The sequence below is a fragment of the Larus michahellis genome, unplaced genomic scaffold (genome assembly GCF_964199755.1).
Source record: "Larus michahellis unplaced genomic scaffold, bLarMic1.1 SCAFFOLD_53, whole genome shotgun sequence".
In the NCBI taxonomy this organism is placed as follows: Eukaryota; Metazoa; Chordata; class Aves; order Charadriiformes; family Laridae; genus Larus; species Larus michahellis.
Genome location: NW_027436360.1, coordinates 1,375,943 through 1,396,327, shown reverse-complemented (window position 1 = coordinate 1,396,327; position 20,385 = coordinate 1,375,943). Strand labels below are relative to the sequence as shown.

At 67.2% G+C, this 20,385-nt stretch overlaps 3 protein-coding genes across 3 annotated transcripts; 2 read left to right on the top strand and 1 right to left on the bottom strand.

The window, feature by feature from the left end:
• The first annotated feature begins 26 nt into the window (after positions 1 to 26).
• APEX1 (apurinic/apyrimidinic endodeoxyribonuclease 1) lies at positions 27 to 9,514 on the top strand. Its single transcript, XM_074571942.1, has 5 exons — positions 27 to 152; positions 801 to 874; positions 2,287 to 2,441; positions 4,210 to 4,402; positions 7,336 to 9,514. Exons 2-5 carry the CDS (start codon positions 820 to 822, stop codon positions 7,848 to 7,850), a joined length of 918 nt encoding a protein of 305 aa, XP_074428043.1. The 5' UTR covers positions 27 to 152; positions 801 to 819; the 3' UTR covers positions 7,851 to 9,514.
• A 765-nt stretch (positions 9,515 to 10,279) lies between these two features.
• PIP4P1 (phosphatidylinositol-4,5-bisphosphate 4-phosphatase 1) lies at positions 10,280 to 14,336 on the bottom strand. The gene is made up of 7 exons (XM_074571939.1): positions 14,239 to 14,336; positions 13,627 to 13,811; positions 13,143 to 13,249; positions 12,058 to 12,163; positions 11,406 to 11,458; positions 11,206 to 11,296; positions 10,280 to 10,741 (listed from the first exon to the last, which is right to left on the bottom strand). The coding sequence occupies exons 1-7, from the start codon at positions 14,315 to 14,317 to the stop codon at positions 10,598 to 10,600; spliced, it is 765 nt and encodes a 254-aa protein (XP_074428040.1). The 5' UTR covers positions 14,318 to 14,336; the 3' UTR covers positions 10,280 to 10,597.
• Positions 14,337 to 14,652: 316 nt separating this feature from the next.
• On the top strand, positions 14,653 to 19,826 carry PNP (purine nucleoside phosphorylase). Its single transcript, XM_074571937.1, has 6 exons — positions 14,653 to 14,759; positions 16,457 to 16,620; positions 17,421 to 17,524; positions 18,174 to 18,349; positions 18,458 to 18,639; positions 19,390 to 19,826. Exons 1-6 carry the CDS (start codon positions 14,749 to 14,751, stop codon positions 19,641 to 19,643), a joined length of 891 nt encoding a protein of 296 aa, XP_074428038.1. The 5' UTR covers positions 14,653 to 14,748; the 3' UTR covers positions 19,644 to 19,826.
• Positions 19,827 to 20,385: the final 559 nt, after the last annotated feature.

Sequence of the window (20,385 nt, the reverse complement as noted above, 5' to 3'; positions counted from 1 at the left end):
ACCGCCTTCCCCCCCCCCACGCCGTCACGTGACGCGGCGCCGCTTCCGCTTCCGTCCCCCGCCGCCGCACGCGGAGCCGCTCGGGCGCGCGCCGCCGCCGCCGCCGCCGCCGCTGGTTGGCCCCGGGAAGAGCCGGTTGGGCGGGGCTAAAGGTACGGGCGGGCGCTGATTGGCTGCGGGAGGGGACGGCGGGGGGGGGGGGGCCCGGGACAAAGCCGCGGGGGCGGGCGCTGATTGGCTGCCGCGTGAGGGGGGGTGGGGGGGGCGGATTCGCGGCGGGCGAGGGGGAGGGGGAGGGGGAGCGGCGGGCGCTGATAGCCCTGGTTCGGGCCCCGGCGGGCGCGGATTGGCCCCGGTTTGAGCCCCGGCGGGCGCCGATTGGCTCCGGTTTGGGCCCCGGCGGGCGCCGATTGGCCGCTTCAAACCGCGCGGCGCCCCCTGATTGGCCGAGCGGCGGCGCAGGGGCGGGACGGAGCCTGGCCGGGAGGGGGTGGGGGGGGGGGCGGTTGGGGAGAGCGAGGCGCTGACTGGCTGCGGGCGGCGGAGGGGGCGGGGCCGGGGCCGCGGGAGCGGGGCCTGAGCTTGGAGGGGGCGTGGTTTGACCCGTGGGGGCGTGGTTTTAGCCCCGGAGTGGGCGTGGCTTGAGCTCGGAGGGGGCGTTGTTTGACCCGCGGGGGCGTGGTTTATGCCGCAGGGGGCGTGGCTTGAGCTCGGAGGGGGCGTGGTTTGACCCGTGGGGGCGTGGTTCGCTCCGCAGGGGGCGTGGCCTGAGCCCGGAGGGGGCGTGGTTTGCTCCACAGGGGGCGTGGCCTGTGGGCGATGCCGAAGCGCAGCAAGAAGGAGGCGGCCGAGGGCGATGGCGGGGAGGAGACGGGTGAGTGGCCAGTACGGACCAGTATAGACCCGTAGGGACCAGTATAGACCGGTACAGCCCACTATAGACCAGTACAGACCTGTACGGACCACTACAGACCAGTATATAAGCCAATATAAGTCAATATAGACCAGTATAACCCACTAAATGAGTCAGTGTAGACCAGTATGGACCAGCATAGACCAGTACAGATCAGTACGGACCAGTATGGACCAGTACAGACCAGCATAAGGCAGTATAGAGCAGTACAGTCTAGTATAGACTAGCATAGACCAGTATAGACCAGCATAGACCGCTACAGCCCAGTATAGACCAGCATACACCAGTATAGGCCCATATAAACTAATGTAGACCAGTACAGACCAGTATAAACCAGCATAGACCAACATAGGCCAGTACAGACCAGTATACACCAGTATAAACCAGTATAGGCCTATATAAACTGACGTAGACCAGTACAGACCAGTAGGGACCACTATAGACCAGCGTATGTGGTCATAGTCCAGTATCACCCAGTACAGACCAGTGTGAACCCCAGTGTCTCCCAGTTCCTCCCAGTATATCCCAGTTACTTCCCAGTATATCGCAGTCCCTTCCAGTACAGCCCAGTGGCCCCAAATCCCCTCCCAGTCCCCCCCAGTGCCCCCCAGTCCCCCCCAGTATATCCCAGCCCCTCCCAGTCCCCTCCCAGTCCCCTCCCAGTCCCTCCCAGTATATCCCAGTCCCCCCCAGTGCCCCCAAATCCCCTCCCAGTCCCTCCCAGTGCCCCCCAGTCCCCCCCAGTATATCCCAGTCCCCTCCCAGTCCCCTCCCAGTCCCTCCCAGTCCCCCCCAGTCCCCTCCCAGTGCCCCCAAATCCCCTCCCAGTCCCCCCCAGTATATCCCAGTCCCCTCCCAGTCCCTCCCAGTCCCCCCCAGTCCCCTCCCAGTGCCCCCAAATCCCCTCCCAGTCCCCCCCAGTCCCCTCCCAGTGTCCCCAAATCCCCTCCGAGTCCCCCCCAGTATATCCCAGTCCCCTCCCAGTCCCTCCCAGTCCCCCCCAGTCCCCTCCCAGTGCCCCCAAATCCCCTCCCAGTCCCCCCCAGTCCCCTCCCAGTGTCCCCAAATCCCCTCCCAGTCCCCCCCAGTATATCCCAGTCCCCTCCCAGTCCCTCCCAGTCCCCCCCAGTCCCCTCCCAGTGCCCCCAAATCCCCTCCCAGTCCCCCCCAGTCCCCTCCCAGTGTCCCCAAATCCCCTCCCAGTCCCCCCCAGTATATCCCAGTCCCCTCCCAGTCCCTCCCAGTCCCCCCCAGTCCCCTCCCAGTGCCCCCAAATCCCCTCCCAGTCCCCCCCAGTCCCCTCCCAGTGCCCCCAAATCCCCTCCCAGTGCCCCCCAGTCCCCCCCAGTGCCCCCAGCGCCCCTCTCCCGCAGGCGGGGGCCCGGCGAAGCGCGGCGCGGCGGGGGAGGGGCAGTACGAGGACCCCCCCACGCGGGAGGCGGCGCCGGGGGGGCAGCGCTTCACCCTCAAGGTGACGTCCTGGAACGTGGACGGGCTGCGGGCCTGGGTGCGCAAGGGGGGGCTGCAGGTGAGCCGCGCCGGGGGGCAGACCCACACGCGTGGGGCCGGGACCCACGGCCGGGGGGGCTGCGGGGGAGCCATGTCTGTGGGGCCGGGACGCGCGTCTGTGGGGCCGGGGGGCTCATCTGTGGGGCCGGGGGGCTCATCCACGGGCTCGGGAGGCGTATCTGTGGGGCTGGGACCCATATCTGTGGGGCTGGGAGCCACGTCTGTGGGGCAGGGGGACACAGGGGTCTGGGGGACCCACGTCTATGGGGTGGGAGCCACATCTATGGGGTTGGGAGGGTAATTAATGGGGTCGGGAGGCATGTCTGTGGGGCTGGGACCCATATCTGTGGGGCTGGGAGCCATGTCTGTGGGGCAGAGGGACACAGGGGTCTGGGGGACCCACGTCTATGGGGTGGGAGCCACATCTATGGGGCTGGGAGCCACATCTTTGGGGGTGGGACCCATATCTATGGGGCTGGGACCCACATCTGTGGGGCTGGGAGCCACGTCTGTGGGGCAGAGGGACACAGGGGTCTGGGGGACCCACGTCTATGGGGTGGGAGCCACATCTATGGGGCTGGGAGGGTAATTAATGGGGTCGGGAGGCATGTCTGTGGGGCTGGGACCCATATCTGTGGGGCTGGGAGCCACGTCTGTGGGGCAGAGGGACACAGGGGTCTGGGGGACCCACGTCTATGGGGTGGGAGCCACATCTATGGGGTTGGGAGGGTAATTAATGGGGTCGGGAGGCATGTCTGTGGGGCTGGGACCCATATCTGTGGGGCTGGGAGCCATGTCTGTGGGGCAGAGGGACACAGGGGTCTGGGGGACCCACGTCTATGGGGTGGGAGCCACATCTATGGGGCTGGGAGCCACATCTTTGGGGGTGGGACCCATATCTATGGGGCTGGGAGCCACATCTGTGGGGCTGGGAGCCATGTCTGTGGGGCAGAGGGACACAGGGGTCTGGGGGACCCACGTCTATGGGGTGGGAGCCACATCTATGGGGCTGGGAGGGTAATTAATGGGGTCGGGAGGCATGTCTGTGGGGCTGGGACCCATATCTGTGGGGCTGGGAGCCACGTCTGTGGGGCAGAGGGACACAGGGGTCTGGGGGACCCACATCTATGGGGTGGGAGCCACATCTATGGGGCTGGGAGGGTAATTAACGGGATCGGGTGGCATACCTATGGGGCTGGGACCCGTATCTGTGGGGCTGGGAGCCACATCTGTGGGGCAGAGGGACACAGGGGTCTGGGGGACCCACGTCTATGGGGTGGGAGCCACATCTATGGGGCTGGGAGCCACATCTGTGGGGCTGGGAGCCACGTCTGTGGGGCAGGGGGACACAGGGGTCTGGGGAACCCACGTCTATGGGGTGGGAGCCACATCTATGGGGCTGGGAGCCACGTCTGTGGGGCTGGGACCCATATCTATGGGGCTGGGAGCCACATCTGTGGGGCTGGAACCCATGTCTGTGGGGCAGAGAGACACAGGGGTCTGGGGGACCCACGTCTATGGGGTGGGAGCCACATCTATGGGGTTGGGAGCCACATCTATGGGGCTGGGAGTCACGTCTGTGGGGCTGGGAGCCATGTCTGTGGGGCAGAGGGACACAGGGGTCTGGGAGACCCACATCTATGGGGTTGGGAGCCGCATCTTTGAGGGTGGGACCCATATCTATGGGGCTGGGAGCCACGTCTATGGGGGGGGGACCCACATCTATGGGTCCGGCCCCCCATCTGTGGGGCGGAGGGGATCCAGGCTGTCTCTCTGCCCCCCCGCAGTGGATCCAGGAGGAGGCCCCCGACGTCCTGTGCCTGCAGGAGACCAAATGTGTGGGGCCGGCCGTGCCCCCCGAGGTCCGGGCCCTCCCGGGGCTGCCCCACCAGTTCTGGGCCAGCCCCGAAGGTCGCCCCGGCTACAGCGGCGTGGGGCTGCTGGCCCGCCACGAGCCCCTCAGCGTCACCTACGGCATCGGTGAGACCCATAAGTACATCCCGGGACCCATAGATCCACCCCCTGGGACCCCTAAGTGAGCCCTCGGGCTTCCGAACCCCCCTTGAAGGATCTCAAACCTTCAGGAACGAGCCCAAAAATCCACGATTAGGACCCACAAGTACATGCTGGGGCCCATAAGTGCCTCCCAGGACCCATAAGTACATCCTGGGACCCATAGATCCACCCCCTGGGACCCCTAAGTGAGCCCTCGGGCTTCCAAACCCCCCTTGAAGGATCTCGAACCTTCAGGAACGAGCCCAAAAATCCACGATTAGGACCCACAAGTACATGCTGGGGCCCATAAGTGCCTCCCAGGACCCATAAGTACATCCTGGGACCCATAGATCCACCCCCTGGGACCCCTAAGTGAGCCCTCGGGCTTCCAAACCCCCCTTGAAGGATCTCGAACCTTCAGGAACGAGCCCAAAAATCCACGATTAGGACCCACAAGTACATCCTGGGGCCCATAAGTGCCTCCTGGGACCCATAAGTACATCCCGGGACCCATAAGTACATCCCGGGACCCATAGATCCACCGCCTGGGACCCCCAAGTGAGCCCTCGGGCTTCCGAACCCGCCTTGAAGGGCCTCCAACCTTCAGGAACGAGCCCAAAAATCCACTGAAATGGCCCCAAAATCCCCTCTGGGGACCCACGGGCGCCCCCCGGGACCCATAAGTGCCCCCCGGGACCCATAGATCCACCCCCCCGGGTCCCCCGAGTCACCCCCTGGGACCCATAAGTCCTTCCTGGGACACGTAAGTCCACTCCCCGGGACCCCCAAGTCCTTTCCTGGACCCCCAGTAGCCCCTAGTTACCCCCAGTTGGCCGCAGTTGCCCCCCAGTTGCCCCCAGTTGCCCCCAGTTACCCCCAGTTGCCCCCCAGTTGCCCCCGGTTGACCCCAGTTGCCCTTCGGGTGACTCCAGTTGCTTCCCAGTTGACTCCAGTTGATTCCAGTTGCCTCTAATTGCTCCCAGTTGCCTCCCAGTTGCCCCAGTTGGCCCCTATTGCTCCCCAGTTGACCCCAGTTGCCGCCAGTTGCCTCCCAGTTGCTCCCAGTTGCCCCCAGTTGACCCCAACTGCCCTTCAGTTGACGCCAGTTGACTCTAATTGCCCCCAGTTGACTCCAGTTGCTTCCCAGTTGGCCTCCACTGCTCCCCAGTTGACCCTAGTTGACCGCGGTTGCCTCCCATTGCTTCCCAGTTGCCCCCAGTTGACCCCCAGTTGCCCTTCAGTTGCCCCCAGTTGCCCTTCAGTTGACGCCAGTTGTTTCCCCCTTGACTCCAGTTGCCTCCAGTTGCCTCCCAGTTGCCCCAGTTGGCCTCCATTGCTCCCCAGTTGCCCCCGGTTGCCCCCCGGTTGGCCCCAGTTGCCCCCATTTGCCTCCCAGTTGCTCCCAGATGCTCCCAGTTGCCCCCAGTTGACCCCAGTTGCCCCCAGTTGACCCCAGTTGCCCTTCAGTTGACCCCAGTTGATTCCCCCTTGACTCCAGTTGCCTTCAGTTGCCTCCCAGTTGCCCCAGTTGGCCTCCATTGCTCCCCAGTTGCCCCCAGTTGCCTCCCAGTTGCTCCCAGGTGCCCCCCAGTTGACCCCAGTTGCCCCCGGTTGCCCCCAGTTGCCCTTCAGTTGACCCCAGTTGTTTCCCACTTGACTCCAGTTGACTCCAGTTGCCCCCCAGTTGCCCCCAGTTGGCCTCTATTGCTCCCCAGTTGCCCCCGGTTGCCCCCCGGTTGGCCCCAGTTGCCCCCATTTGCTTCCCAGTTGCTCCCAGATGCTCCCAGTTGCCCCCAGTTGCCCTTCCGTTGACCCCAGTTGTTTGCTCCTTGACTCCAGTTGCCTCCAGTTGCCTCCCAGTTGCCCCAGTTGGCCTCCATTGCTCCCCAGTTGCCCCCAGTTGCCTCCCAGTTGCTCCCAGGTGCTCCCCAGTTGACCCTAGTTGCCCCCGGTTGACCCCAGTTGCCCCCAGTTGACCCCAGTTGCCCTTCAGTTGACCCCAGTTGTTTCCCACTTGACTCCAGTTGACTCCAGTTGCCTTCCAGTTGCCCCAGTTGGCCTCCATTGCTCCCCAGTTGCTCCCAGTTGCCTCCCAGTTGCCTCCCAGTTGCCTCCCAGTTGCTTCCAGTTGACTCTAATTGCCCCCAGTTGACTCCAGTTGCCTCCCAGTTGGCCTCCACTGCTCCCCAGTTGACCCTAGTTGACCCCGGTTGCCTCCCATTGCTTCCCAGTTGCCCCCAGTTGCCCCTGGTTGACCCCCAGTTGCCCCCAGTTGCCCCCAGTTGCCCTTCAGTTGACCCCAGTTGTTTCCCCCTTGACTCCAGTTGCCTCCAGTTGCCTCCCAGTTGCCCCAGTTGGCCTCCATTGCTCCCCAGTTGCCCCCGGTTGCCTCCCATTTGCCTCCCAGTTGCTCCCAGATGCTCCCAGGTGCCCCCCAGTTGACCCCAGTTGCCCCCGGTTGCCCCCAGTTGCCCCCAGTTGCCCTTCAGTTGACCCCAGTTGTTTCCCACTTGACTCCAGTTGCCTCCAGTTGCCTCCCAGTTGCCCCAGTTGGCCTCTATTGCTTCCCAGTTGCCCCTGGTTGCCCCCCGGTTGGCCCCAGTTGCCCCCATTTGCCTCCCAGTTGCTCCCAGATGCTCCCAGGTGCCTCCCAGTTGACCCCAGTTGCCCCCAGTTGCCCCCAGTTGCCCTTCAGTTGACCCCAGTTGTTTCCCCCTTGACTCCAGTTGCCTCCAGTTGCCTCCAGTTGCCTCCCAGTTGCCCCAGTTGGCCTCTATTGCTCCCCAGTTGCCCCCGGTTGCCCCCAGTTGCCCCCCAGTTGGCTCCAGTTGCTTCCCGGTTGCCTCCAGTCGCCCCCGGCGGCTCCCAGTCGCCCCCCGGTGGCTCCCAGTGACCCTCTCCCCGCCCTCCCGCCGCAGGTGAGGAGGAGCACGACCGCGAGGGCCGGGTGGTGACGGCCGAGTTCCCCGCCCTCTACGTGGTGGCCGCCTACGTTCCCAACTCCGGCCGGGGTCTGGTGCGCTTGGACTACCGCCGCCGCTGGGACGCGGCCTTCCGGGGCTACCTGGCCCGCCTGGACGCCCGCAAGCCCGTGGCCCTCTGCGGCGACCTCAACGTGGCCCACCAGGAGCTGGACCTGCGGCACCCCCGGGCCAACCGGCGCTCGGCCGGCTTCACGGCGGAGGAGCGGGAGGGCTTCGGGGCGCTGCTGGAGGCCGGCTTCCTGGACTCCTTCCGCCACCTCTACCCGGCGCTGCCCCACGCCTACACCTTCTGGACCTACTTGGGGGGCGCGCGGCAGCGCAACGTGGGCTGGCGCCTGGACTACTTCGTGCTCTCGCGCCGCCTGGCGCCCGCCCTCTGCGACAGCAAGATCCGCTCCCGCGTGCTGGGCAGCGACCACTGCCCCATCACCCTCCTGCTCGCCCTCTAGCCGCCCCCGCCCGCCCCCGCGCGGCCGCAGGTTTCCTCCGCAGGCCCCGAAATCGGCGCTCGGTGAGGTCAGCGGGACTGAATGTGGCGGCTCGGGGGCCTGTCCACCTCTAGCTGGCCACAAATCTGCCCCAAAGGCCCCGAAATCGGGGGTTGGTGAGGTCATCGTGGTGCAACATGGCGGGTCGGTGGCCCATCAACCTTTACTCGGCCACGGATTTGCTCTAAAGGCCCCGAAATCGGCGCTCGGTGAGGTCATCGTGGTGCAACACGAGGTCACGATGGTCTCACCGACCTCTGCTCGGCCATGAATCTGCTCCGAATGGCCCAAAATTGGCACTCGATGATGTCATCGTGGCTTGGTATGGCGGGTTGCTGGCCCATCAACCTCTCCTCGGCCATAAATTTGCCCCAGAGGCCCCAAAATTAGGGTTTGATGATGTCATCGTGGCTTAATATGGCGGCCTGGTGGCCCATCAACCTTTACTTGGCCACAGATTTGCTCTAAAGGCCCCGAAATTGGCACTTGGTGAGGTCATCGTGGTGCAACACGAGGTCACGATGGTCTCACCAACCTCTACTCGGCCATAAATCCGCCCCCAAATGCCCCAAAATTGGGGGTCGATGATGTCATCGTGGCTTGATATGGCGGCTTGGTGGCCCGTCAACCTCTAGTTGGCCATAAATCTGCCCCAAAATTGGGGGTCGATGATGTCATCGTGGCTTATCGTGGCGGCTTGGTGGCCCGTCAGCCTCTACTCAGCCACAAATTTGCTCAGAAGGCCCCAAAATTGGCGCTTGATGATGTCATCATGGTGCAACACGAGGTCACGATGGTCTCACCAACCTCTACTCGGCCATAAATCCGCCCCAAATGCCCCAAAATTGGGGGTTGATGATGTCATCATGGCTTAATATGGTGGTTTGGTGGCCCATCGGCCTCTACTCAGCCAAAAATTTGCTCAGAATGCCCCAAAATTGGCGCTTGATGATGTCATCATGGCTTGATATGGCGGGTTGCTGGCCCATCAGCCCCTACTCGGCCACAAATTTGCCCCAAAGGCCCCAAAATTAGGGTCTGATGATGTCATCGTGGCTTAACATGGCGGCCCGGTGGCCCATCAACCTCTACTTGGCCACAGATTGGCTCAAAATGCCCCAAAATCGGGGTTTGATGATGTCATCACGCTCCGCGTGACGTCATCGCGGTGCCGCTGACCGCTACGTGCCACCCTATAGACCTCCTATAGGTGCCCCCCCCCGCCCCATAGACCCCACTGAGCCCCATAGACCCAACGCGAGCCCTATAGATCCCCCCCCCCCAGCCCCATAGGCCTCGATTCCTCCCGCCCCATGGAATCTATGGGGCGCCCCACACCCCTGTACCTACCCTGGCCGCCTATAGGTCTCACCCCCCCCCCCCAGCCCCATAGACGCCCCCGACCCCTATAGATCACTGTACGGATGCTCCCCTCAGCCCCATAGATTTTAGCGATCCCTCCCGCCCTATAGCGCCTATAGGGCCCCGCCCCCCATAGCCCCGCCCCCATAGGGCCCGGAAAACCCTCAGGGATCCCCCCCCCCCCCTTTCCCCGCCCCATATATTTTTACACCCCCCCAAACCCCCCCCCCCACAGAGGGGGCAATAAAGGCTGTTGTTGACCCAGGCGTCCGGGCGGACCCACATCTATGGGGCAGGACCCACATCTATGGGGCTGAGCGGACCCAGGTGCCCGGGGGACCCCACTCTATGGGTCTGGGACCCCCCTCTATGGGGCTGAGACCGCCCTCTATGGGGCTGAGACCCTCATCTATGGGGCAGAGGGGACCCAGGTGCCCGGGGGACCCCCCTCTATGGGGTTGAGACCCCTCTCTATGGGGTTGAGAGCCCCATCTATGGGTCTGGCACCCCCCTCTATGGGGCTGGGACCCCCCTCTATGGGGCTGAGACCCCCATCTATGGGTCTGGGACACCCCTCTATGGGGCTGAGACCCCCCTCTATGGGGCAGAGGGGACCCAGGTGCCCCGGAGACTCACATCTATGGGGCAGGACCCCCCTCTATGGGGCTGAGACCCCCATCTATGGGTCTGGGACACCCCTCTATGGGGCTGAGACCCCCCTCTATGGGGCAGAGGGGACCCAGGTGCCCAGAGGACCCCCCTCTATGGGTCTGGGACCCCCCTTTATGGGGCTGAGGGGACCCAGGTGCCCGGGGGACCCCCCTCTGTGTGTCTGGGACCCCCTCCATGGGTCTGGGACCCCCCTCTATGGGGCTGAGACCCCCCTCTATGGGGCTGAGACCCCCTCTATGGGTCTGGGACCCCCCTCTATGGGGCTGAGACCCCCATCTATGGGGCTGGGACCCCCTTTATGGGTCTGGGACCCCCCTCTATGGGGCTGAGACCCCCATCTATGGGGCAGAGGGGACCCGGGCGTCCAGCTCTTTATTTACAGCCTCGTTTTGGGGGGGGGGGGGCGGGGCCGTTCCTTAAATAGAGGTGTCTGTACAGGGGAGGGGGCGGGGCCTATGTACAGGGGGGCGGGGCATGCTGGGGGGGGAGGGGCGGGGGGAGGGGCATGCTGGGAGGAGGGGGAGCAAGATGGCCGCCGCGCCCCCCCACCCCACCGCGCGGCGTGACCTCGTCCCGTCCAATCCCCGCCGGGCGTCCCGGGGCGTGGTCCCTCGGGGGCGTGGTCCCTCGGGGGCGTGGTCGCTCGGGGGCGTGGTCGCCCGGGGGGCGGGGCGTCACGGCCGGTGGGGGAGGGGCAGGCTGACGCGCAGGCAGCCCCAATAGGCCGCGCGCAGCAGACACGCCCCCGCCCCCGCCCCCAGCACCGCCCCCCCCGCCCACAGCGCCCCGCCCCCCCGGGCCACGCCCCACGTCCCCACCTGTCGGAGGGCGGGGGGAGAGACGGGGGAGGGGGCGGGGTCAGGCCCGCCAAGCCCCGCCCCCTTTCAGCCCCGCCCCCTTTAAGCCCCGCCCCTTCAGCCCGCCCGAGGCCCCGCCCCCTCGAAGCCCCGCCCCCTCGGTGGGCCCCCGTTGGTTCCTCCTCCCCCCTTCGGCCCCGCCCCCTCCCTCCCTCCCCTTAAGCCCCGCCCCTTCGGCGCCCCCCGGAGGCCCCGCCTCCTTTAAGCCCCGCCCCCCATTGGCCCCTTCGAACCCGCCCCCGTTCAGGCCCCTCCCCCTTTCAGCCCAGCCCCCCTCGAGGCCACGCCCCCTCGAAGCCCCGCCCCCGTGTTGGCTCCTACCCCCCTTTAAGCCCCGCCCCTTCTGCCCCTTGACCCCCCCGACCCGGCTCCTTTAAGCCCCGCCCCCTCGAGGCCCCGCCCCCCCGTAAGCCCCGCCCCCTCACCGCCAGCCCGGCGGCGGCTCCGCCAATCAGCAGCGCCAGCAGGAGGCAGCAGAGGCAGCGTCGCCGCGGAAACCGCCGGCCAATGGCGGAGCTGCGGGGCGGGGCCAAAGCGTCGGGTGCGGGGCGTGGCCAGAGGCCGTGGCCACGCCCCCTTAAAGGGCCCGCGGCGTGGCGGGGGGGGGGGGGGGGGCACTACTTACACCTTGCGGCAATGGGGGCAGCGGGCCAGGGCGCGGTCCGTCAGCTCCGCCCACTGCCGGAAGGGGCGGGGTCAGCGGGGGGACACGCCCCCCTCCGCGCAGGCCACGCCCCCCCCTCCCCCCGCCCCATTCAGGTGCAGGTGGTCGAGGGCGGGACCCACATATGGGGGGCGGGGGGGGGTATAGAAGGGGTGGGACCCACATCTGTAGGGCTGGGACCCACATATAGGGGGTGGGGCCCATATATAGGGGGTGGGAGGCAGGTAGGAGGGGCGGGCGCCCACCGCTATGGGGCTGGGATGCAGATCTATGGGGCCGGGACCCACATATGGGTGGTGGGGACCCACGTATAGGGGGCGGGGACCCATATATAGGGCAAGGCATACACATATGGTGGGCGGGACCCACACATGGGGGGCTGGGACCCAGACACAGGGGCTGGGGACCCATATCTATGGGGCTGGGACACATATACAGGGGTCAGGACCCACACACAGGGGGCGGGGGTTGTGTATGGGGGTGGGGATGGAGATATAGGGGGTAGGGACCAACATCTATGGGGCTGGGACCCACAGATGGGGGGCAGGAACCCAGCCATGGGGGTGAGGACCCCGGCCGCGGGTGGCGCCCCACACGTGTGGGGCGGGCTCACCAGGAAGGGCCCCCCGCAGTGCCCACAGGCCACACGGACGCCGCCGGGGGGGGGGTCGGGGCTGGGGGCCCCCCCCTGCACCGGGCCCAGGTTGATGATGCGCTTACTGGGAGGGCACTGGGTCATACTGGGAAGCCCCAGGGCGGCCCCCTCCCCCCAGCGGCCCCTCCCAGCCCCCCCCCAGTGCCCCCGCGTCCCTCCCAGTCCTTCCCAGTATATCCCAGTTCCCTCCCAGTCCCCCCCCAGCGCCCCCACATCCCCTCCCAGTCCCCCCAGTCCTTCCCAGTATATCCCAGCATCCCCATTCTCCCTCCCGCTCTGCTCCCAGCCCCTCCAGTCCCCCCATTCCCCCTCCCAGTCCCTCCCAGTGCCTCCCAGTCCCCCCATTCCCCCTTCCAGTTCCCCCAAATCCCCTCCCAGTCCCTCCCAGTGCCTCCCAGTCCCTCCCAGCCCCCTCAGATCCCCTCCCAGTCCCTCCCAGTCCCTCCCACTCCCCCTCCCAGTCCCCCCAGATCCCTTCCCAGTCCCTCCCAGTGCCTCCCAGACCCTCCACTCCCCCTCCCAGTCCCCCCAAATCCCCCCCAGTCCCTCCCAGTGCCTCCCAGTCCCCCCATTCCCCCTCCCAGTCCCTCCCAGTGCCTCCCAGTCCCTCCACTCCCCCTCCCAGTCCCCCCAAATCCCCTCCCAGTCCCTCCCAGTCCCCCCATTCCCCCTCCCAGTCCCTCCCAGTGCCTTCCAGTCCATCCCAGTCCCTCCACTCCCCTTCCCAGTCCCCCCATTCCCCCTCCCAGTCCCTCCATTCCCCCTCCCAGTCCCCCCATTCCCCCTCCCAGCCTCTCCCAGTGCCTCCCAGTCCCCCCATTCCCCCTCCCAGTCCCTCCCAGTGCCTCCCAGTCCCTCCACTCCCCCTCCCAGTCCCCCCAAATCCCCTCCCAGTCCCTCCCAGTCCCTCCCAGTCCCCCCATTCCCCCTCCCAGTCCCTCCCAGTGCCTTCCAGTCCATCCCAGTCCCTCCACGCCCCCTCCCAGTCCCCCCATTCCCCCTCCCAGCCTCTCCCAGTCCCTCCCAGTGCCTCCCAGTCTGACCAGTAGGGCCGGGGGCAGGCGATGCGCTGGGAGGAGGCCTTGCAGACCAGCAGGCAGTTGCAGGGGCAGCGCACGTACTTCTTCCCCCCGGGGGCCGTGCGGATTGGCTGGGGGCGCCGGGGGGGGGCGGGGCTTGTCCCTCGGAGGCCCCGCCTCCCGCAAGCCCCGCCCCCGCAAGCCCCGCCCCTTTAAGCCGCCCCCAAACCCCCTCCCATTCGGGCCCCCTTAAGCCCCGCCCCCTTAAGCCCCGCCCCTCAGAGCCCCGCCCCTTCGCGCCCCCTTCGAGCCCCCTTTAAGCCACGCCCCCTTTAGACCCCGCCCCTCCAGACCCCTCCCCCTCTGAGCCCCACCCTCTTGGCCCCCCGTAAGCCCCGCCCCCTCCCCCCAAGCCCCTCCCACCGCCCCAAGCCCCGCCCCTCTGCTGCAGAAGCCACGCCCCCCGCGCCCAAGCCCCTCCCACCGCCGCCCGGCCCCGCCCCCTCACCGTGGCCTCCCCGCAGCCCCCGCACTTGACGACGTGCTGGTGGGTCTTCCCCTCCACGCTGATTGGCCGCTGGCAGACGCGGCACGTCACCGCCGGCCCCGCCCCCCCCTCCGGGCTGCCCAATGGCGAGTAAGGGGGCGGGGCCTCCCCCGGAAGCACCGCCCCCGGGCCCGCCCCCGCCGCGCCTGCAACGGGGGGGGGGGGGGGGGGGGGGAGGCGTGAGCGATGAAGCCCCGCCCCCTCCCATTAACCCCGCCCACTTCCTCTAGGCCCCACCCCCTTTCCCCATAACCCCGCCCCTTCCCCAGAAGCCACGCCCCTTCCGACACCCCACCCCTTCTAGGCCCCGCCCTGCCTCCACCCGAGGCCCCGCCCCTTCCCGAAGCCCCGCCCCTCAGCCCACAAGCCCCGCCCCTCCGCCCAAGCCCCCCAGGCCCCGCCCCTTCCCCCACAAGCCCCGCCCCTCCTTCAAGCCCCGCCCCTTCGCCCATAAGCCCCTCCCGTGGCCCTGCGCAGCCCCTCCCACCCCTCCTAGGCCCCGCCCCGCCTCCCCTAGGCCCCGCCCCTCTCTCCCAAGCCCCGCCCCCTGTCGCCAAGCCCCGCCCCACTCACCCCCCCCCGGGCCTCCCCCGGCGCCCGGGCCCGGCCCCGCCTCAGCCGGCAGCAGCGGCGAGCGCTCCCCGTCCGCCATGACACCGCCCGGCCCCGCCCCTCGCCCGCCCATTGGCCCGCCCGCCTCACGTGACCCCTCCCCACCCCCTCCTTACCCCCCCCCTGCCCTCTCCCATTGGCCCGCTCTCCCCACGCGACCCCGCCCTCCCCTCCGCGCTCTCCCATTGGCCCGCTCTCACCCACGTGATCCCCCCATTCAGCTCGCTGCCCATTGGGGCCCTCCCCTCACGTGACGCGTTGCCAGGCGACCGCCTCCGTGTCGCCGCGCCCTCCCATTGGCCCGCCGCGGGCTGGAGCGGGGGCGCGGCGGCGTCTCCATGGCGACGGGCAGCCGATTGGTGGAGAGGCGCGGGCGGCGCGAGGTGGGGGGCTGCGCATGACGTCACGCCGGCGCCGCTCGATATAAAGGGCCGGAAGGGGCCGGGTCGCGGCAGAAGGCGGCGGGCGGCCATGGAGGGCAGGTGCGATGGGGGCGCCTTTTCTTAGGGGGTTTGGGGGGTCCCCCCATATTTGGGTCCTTTTTATGAGGGGATTTGGGGGGGGTTCCAGCTCCCTCGGTCCATTTTTGCGGGGTCCCGCACTCCTGGGTCCCCGATTTGGGGGGGTCCCGGGCTTGTGGGTCCCTTTTCTGAGGGGATTTTGGGGGGGGGGGGTAAATGAGTCCCTTTTCTGAGGGGATCTGGGGGGGTCCCCACATTTGGGTCCCTTTTCTGAGGGGATTTGGGGGAGTTCGGGCTCCCTCGGTCCATTTTTGTGGGGTCACGCACTCCTGGGTCCCTTATTTGGGGGGATTTGGGGGGGGTCCCGGCCTCCTGGGTCCCTTTTCTGAGGGGATTTGGGGGGGGGGGGGGGGCTATAAATGGGTCCCTTTTCTGAGGGGATCTGGGGGGGGGGGCCATAAATGAGTCCCTTTTCTGAGGGGATTTGGGGGGGGGGGGGGCTATAAATGGGTCCCTTTTCTGAGGGGATCTGGGGGGGGGGCCATAAATGAGTCCCTTTTCTGAGGGGATCTGGGGGGGTCCTCACCTCTGGGTCCCTTTTCCGAGGGGATTTAGGGGGGTCCCTCTTATCTGCGTCCCTTTTCGGGGGGGGGGCCCCCGTTTATGGGTCCCTTTTCTGAGGGGATCTGGGGGGGGGGGGGTCCCAGCACCTGGGTCCCCTTTTTGGGGGGCCTGGGGGTGTTTCCCATTTATGGGTCCCCTTTTTGGGGGGATATGGGGGGTCCCCCCCGACCCCCTTTTTTGGGGTGTCTCCCCCCCCTCAGAGAGCGGGGGAGGCGCGGCCCCACCCTTTCCCTCCCTCCCTCCGTGGGTCCCAAAGTCCGTCTGGCCCTGGGCCCCGAGAGTCCAAGGTCTCGGCCATGGGGCAGGGGGTGGGGCTGTGGGGCGACCTATGGGGCAAGGGGCAGCCTGTGGGGCACGTTATGGGGCGGGGGGGGGCAGCCTGTGGGGCACCCTGTGGGGTGTGGATGCTCCTATGGGTCCCACCAGGGTTTGTGGGTCACCCTGTGGGTCCCACCATGGGGCTATGGGTCACGCTATGGGGCTCGGGTGCTGCTATGTGTCACCCTACGGGTCCTGGGTGACCTTGGGTGTCGCCCTATGGGTCTTGGGTGCCCCCACATGTCACTCTATGGGTCCTGGTTGATGTTGGGTGCCACCCTATGGGTCTTGGGTGCCACCATGGGTCACCCTATGGGTCCGGGTTGACCTTTGGTGCCACCCTATGGGTCTTGGATGCCCCCACATGCCACCCTGTGGGTCTTGGTTGATGTTGGGTGTCACGCTATGGGTCTTGGGTGCCATGTTGGGCCACCCTATGGGTCCGGGTTGACATTGGGTGCCACCCTATGGGTCTTGGGTGCCCCCACATGCCACCCTATGGGTCTTGGTTGATGTTGGGTGCCACCCTATGGGTCTTAGTTGCCAGCATGTGCCACCTTATGGGTCCCGCTTGACCTTGGGGCTCAATCTATGGGTCCCGCTTGACCTTGGGGCTCAATCTATGGGGCTTGGGTGCCATGTTGGGCCACTCCATGGCTCTGGGTTGACCTTGGGTGCCACCCTATGGGTCTCGCGTGCCCCATGGCTCGAACTATGGGTCCGGGGTTCCCCGCCATGGGGTGACGCGGGCGTCCGTGTGTCCCGTCCCCCCCCAGCTACGAGGCGTGCGCGGAGGCGGCGGCCTGGCTGCGGGCCCGGGTGCCCACCCCCCCACGGGTGGCCCTGGTCTGTGGGTCGGGGCTGGGGGCCCTGGCCCAGGAGCTGCAGGAGCCCCACACCTTCCCCTACGCCGACATCCCCCACTTCCCCCGCAGCACCGGTCCGTCGCCCCACGGCGGGGGGCACTTGGGGGGCTGGGGGTGGACTATGAGGCCACTTGGGGGGCTGGAGGAGGGAATCGGGGGCCACTTGGGGGGGCTGGAGGGGCCAATTGGGGGGGCACTTGGGGGGCTGGGAGGTGGGAGGGGCCACTTGGGGGGTTGGGAGGGTACTTAGGGTGCTGTTTTGGGGGGCTAGGGGTGGATATGGGGCCGCTGGGGGCGGCCACTTGGGGGGCTGGGAGGGCATTGGGGGCTGTTTTGGGGGGCTAGGGGTGGATATGGGGCCACTTGGGGGGCTGGGGGGGCCACTTGGGGGGCTGGGAGGGCATTGGGGGCTGTTTTGGGGGGCTAGGGGTAGATATGGGTCCACTTGGGGGGCTGGGAGGGCATTAGGGGCTGTTTTGGGGGGCTAGGGGTGCATCTGGGGCCACTTGGGGGGCTGGAGGGGGCACTTGGGGGGCAGGGGGTGAATTTGGGGGCACTTGGGGGACTGGAGGGACCAGTTGGGGGGCACTTGGGGGGCTGAGAGGGCACTTGAGGGGCTGGGAGGTGTGGGGGGCACTTGGGGGGCTGGGAGGGGGACCACTTAGGGGGTGTTTAGGGGCTGGAGGGGCCACTTGGGGGGCTGGGGGCAATTGGGGGGCAGGGGTGGCCACTTGGGGGGCAGGGGGGTGGATTTGGGGGCACTGAGGGGGGCACTTGTGGGGCAGGGGGTGTGTGTGGGCCCACTTGTGGGACTGGGGGGGGGGGTGTCACTTGTGGGTCTGACCCCCGGCTCCGCCCCCCCCCATTCCCCCAGTGCAGGGCCACGCGGGGCAGCTGGTTGTGGGGCGCTTGGGGGCCGCCCCCTGCGCCATCCTGCAGGGCCGCTTCCACCTCTACGAGGGCTACAGCCCCGCCCAGGTACACCCGGACCCATAAGTGTGGGGCCCGGACCCATAAGTGTGGGTCCCAGCCCCATAGATGTGGGGCCCGCCCCATATTTGTCAGTCCCCACCCCATAGGTGGAGGTGTTTCCCCGTACAGGTTAGTCCCAGCCCCCTAGAGGTGGGTCCCCACCCCATAAGTGTGGGGCCCAGACCCAGAAGTGTGGGTCCCGCCCCATAGATATGAGTCCCCCCCAGGCCCCCTTTCCCTCCCCCCCCACCTCCAACAACCCCAAACTTTGGTTCCCCCCAACTTTGGTTCTCCCCCTCCCCCCCCCACCCTACGCAGCTATGGGTCCTGCCCCATAGATGTGGGTCCAGCCCCATAGATATGAGTTCCCCCCATCCCCCCTTTTCCCTTCCCCCCCCCCAGAGCCATGAATTTTGGTTCCCCCCAACTTTGGTTGCCCCCATCCCCAGGCACCTGGGTCCCCCCTGCCCCACGCATCTATGGGTCCAGCCCCATAGATATGAGTCCCCTCAGCCCTCCTTTCCCTCCCCCCCCCCCCCCCCCAACCCCAAACTTTGGTTCCCCCCGACTTTAGTTCCCTCCCTCCCCCATACCCCTGGCTTCCGCCCCACGCCTCTGTGGGTCCAGCCCCACACACGTGGGTCCTGCCCCCCAGGTGGTCATGCCGGTGCGGACGCTGGCCCTGCTGGGGGTGCACACGCTGGTGTTGACCAACGCGGCCGGCAGCCTCCGGCCCCACATGGCCCCCGGCCACCTCCTGGTCATCAAGGACCACATCGACCTCCCCGGCCTGGCCGGCCGCAGCCCCTTGGTGGGGCCTAACGACGAGAGGTCAGTGACGAGGCGCGACCCACACCCGTGGGGCTGGCACCCCCCTCTGTGGGGCGGAGGGGACCCAGCCGTGCCTTTCTCTCCCCCCCCCCCCCCCCCCCCCAAAAGGTTCGGGCCCCGTTTCCCCCCCATGGCGGACGCCTACGACGTGGGGCTGCGGCGCCTGGCCTTGGCCTTGGCCCCCCCCGAGCTGCAGGCCCGGCCCGGCGTCTACTGCGGCGTGGGGGGGCCCAGCTACGAGACGGGCGCCGAGTGCCGCCTCCTGCGCCGCCTGGGCGCCGACGCCGTGGGTGAGTGGGCGCGCGCCGCGCACACGCCGAGCACACGCCGAGCACGCGCCGAGGGCCGTGGGGAGGGGGCGCTACGGAGGGAAACGGGCTAAGAACACGCTAAGAACACGCTAAAAGTGCCGGGGGGGGGGCGAGCCCAGGTGTCGAAGGCCCCCGGGAAGAGCGTGAACACGCTAAGAACATGCTTGGGGGTGAGGAAACACGCTGAGGGCGGGATAAAACATGCTTAGAACACGCGAAGAGCAGGGTAAAGGCGCCGAAACACGCGAAGAACACGCTAAAACCGTGCCGGAAGGTGCTAAGAACATGCTAAAACACGCCAGAAGCACTAAGCACACGCTAAGAGTGTGGTGAGACGTGGTAGGACACGATAAAACATGCTTAGAACACGCTAAGGGGGGGATAAAGCGGGTTAAGAACCTGCTGAAACACGCTAGTGGGCTACAACATGCTGAGGGCCGGCTAAAACATGCCAGGGACACGCTAAGGACGGGGCGAAACGTGGTACGAACATACTAAGGACAGGGTAGAACGTGCCGCAGCGGCCTCGGACACGCTAAGGACACACTAAGGACACGGCAGAACATACCTAGAGAGCGCAGGCGCACGCTGAGGGCGCGCTAGCACGCCCCCCAAGACACCCCCCCCCCCCCCGCGGGCTACAGAACGCCCCCCCCCAAAACCCGGCGTGCGCGTGGCGTGTGGTTAGCGTGTGCCTGGCGTGTGCGTAGCGTGTGGCCCTTCCCGCAGGCATGAGCACGGTGGCGGAGGCGGCGGCGGCGCGTCACTGCGGCCTGCGCCTGCTGGGGCTGTCCCTCATCACCAACAGCACCCCCGGGGGCCACCGGGAGGAGGAGGAGGAGGAGGAGGAGGAGGAGGAAGGGGGGGAGGGGCAGCCCCACGGTGGCCACGCCGAGGTGCTGGCGGCCGCCCAGGCCGGGGCACGGCACCTGCGGCGCCTCCTGCTGGCCCTGGCGCCGCAGCTGGACACGCCACACGCCTAGCGCACGCGGGGCACCAACGCGGGGCGCTCCCCCCGGCGCCGTCCCGCGGCGATTGCGTGGCGGGGCCGCGTCGCTGGCGTGTCGTTGGCGTGTCGTTGGCGTGTCGCTCCCCTGTCGATTCCCCGCACTTGGGCCTCGAGCCCCGTCTCCGTCCCGTGGCAATTACATGTCGCTCCCGTGTCATTCACGTGTCGCTCCCGTGTCATTCACGTGTCGCTCCCGTGTCAGTCCCGTGTCATCCACGTGTTGATTCCCCTCAGCCAGGCCTCGATCCCCGTCTCCGTCCCATGTCATTCACGTGTCAGTCCCGTGTCATCCACATGTTGTTCCCGTGTTACCCATGTGTTGATTCCCCTCAGCCGGGCCTCGATCCCCGTCTCCATCCCGTGTCATTCACGTGTCGCTCCCGTGTCATTCACGTGTCGCTCCCGTGTCATTCACGTGTCACCCACGTGTTGATTCCCCTCAGCCAGGCCTCGATCCCCGTCTCCGTCCCATGTCACTCACGTGTCAGTCCCGTGTCATTCACATGTTGTTCCCGTGTCACCCATGTGTTGATTCCCCTCAGCCGGGCCTCGATCCCCGTCTCCGTCCCGTGTCATTCACGTGCTGGTCCCATGTCATTCATGTGTCAGTCCCGTGTCATTCACATGTCGTTCCCGTGTCATCCACGTGTTGATTCCCCTCAGCTGGGCCTCGATCCTGTCTCCGTCCTGTGTCAGTCCCGTGTCATCCACGTGTT

Bases quoted from the DNA above. Each gene is read 5' to 3' on its own strand.
- PIP4P1 (XM_074571939.1), bottom strand. From the start codon at position 14,317: ATGGCGGACGGGGAGCGCTCGCCGCTGCTGCCGGCTGAGGCGGGGCCG. The intron at 11,459-12,057 runs GTGAGCCCGCCC...CCCTTCCGGCAG, and splicing joins ACTGCGGGGGGCCCTTCCTG to TGGGCGGAGCTGACGGACCG. The intron at 11,297-11,405 runs GTAAGTAGTGCC...CCCGCCCCGCAG, and splicing joins TGCCCCCATTGCCGCAAGGT to CTCCGCCATTGGCCGGCGGT.
- PNP (XM_074571937.1), top strand. The intron at 16,621-17,420 runs GTCCGTCGCCCC...CCATTCCCCCAG, and splicing joins CCACTTCCCCCGCAGCACCG to TGCAGGGCCACGCGGGGCAG. The intron at 17,525-18,173 runs GTACACCCGGAC...CCTGCCCCCCAG, and splicing joins AGGGCTACAGCCCCGCCCAG to GTGGTCATGCCGGTGCGGAC.
- APEX1 (XM_074571942.1), top strand. From the start codon at position 820: ATGCCGAAGCGCAGCAAGAAGGAGGCGGCCGAGGGCGATGGCGGGGAG. The intron at 875-2,286 runs GTGAGTGGCCAG...CCTCTCCCGCAG, and splicing joins CGATGGCGGGGAGGAGACGG to GCGGGGGCCCGGCGAAGCGC. The intron at 4,403-7,335 runs GTGAGACCCATA...CTCCCGCCGCAG, and splicing joins CAGCGTCACCTACGGCATCG to GTGAGGAGGAGCACGACCGC.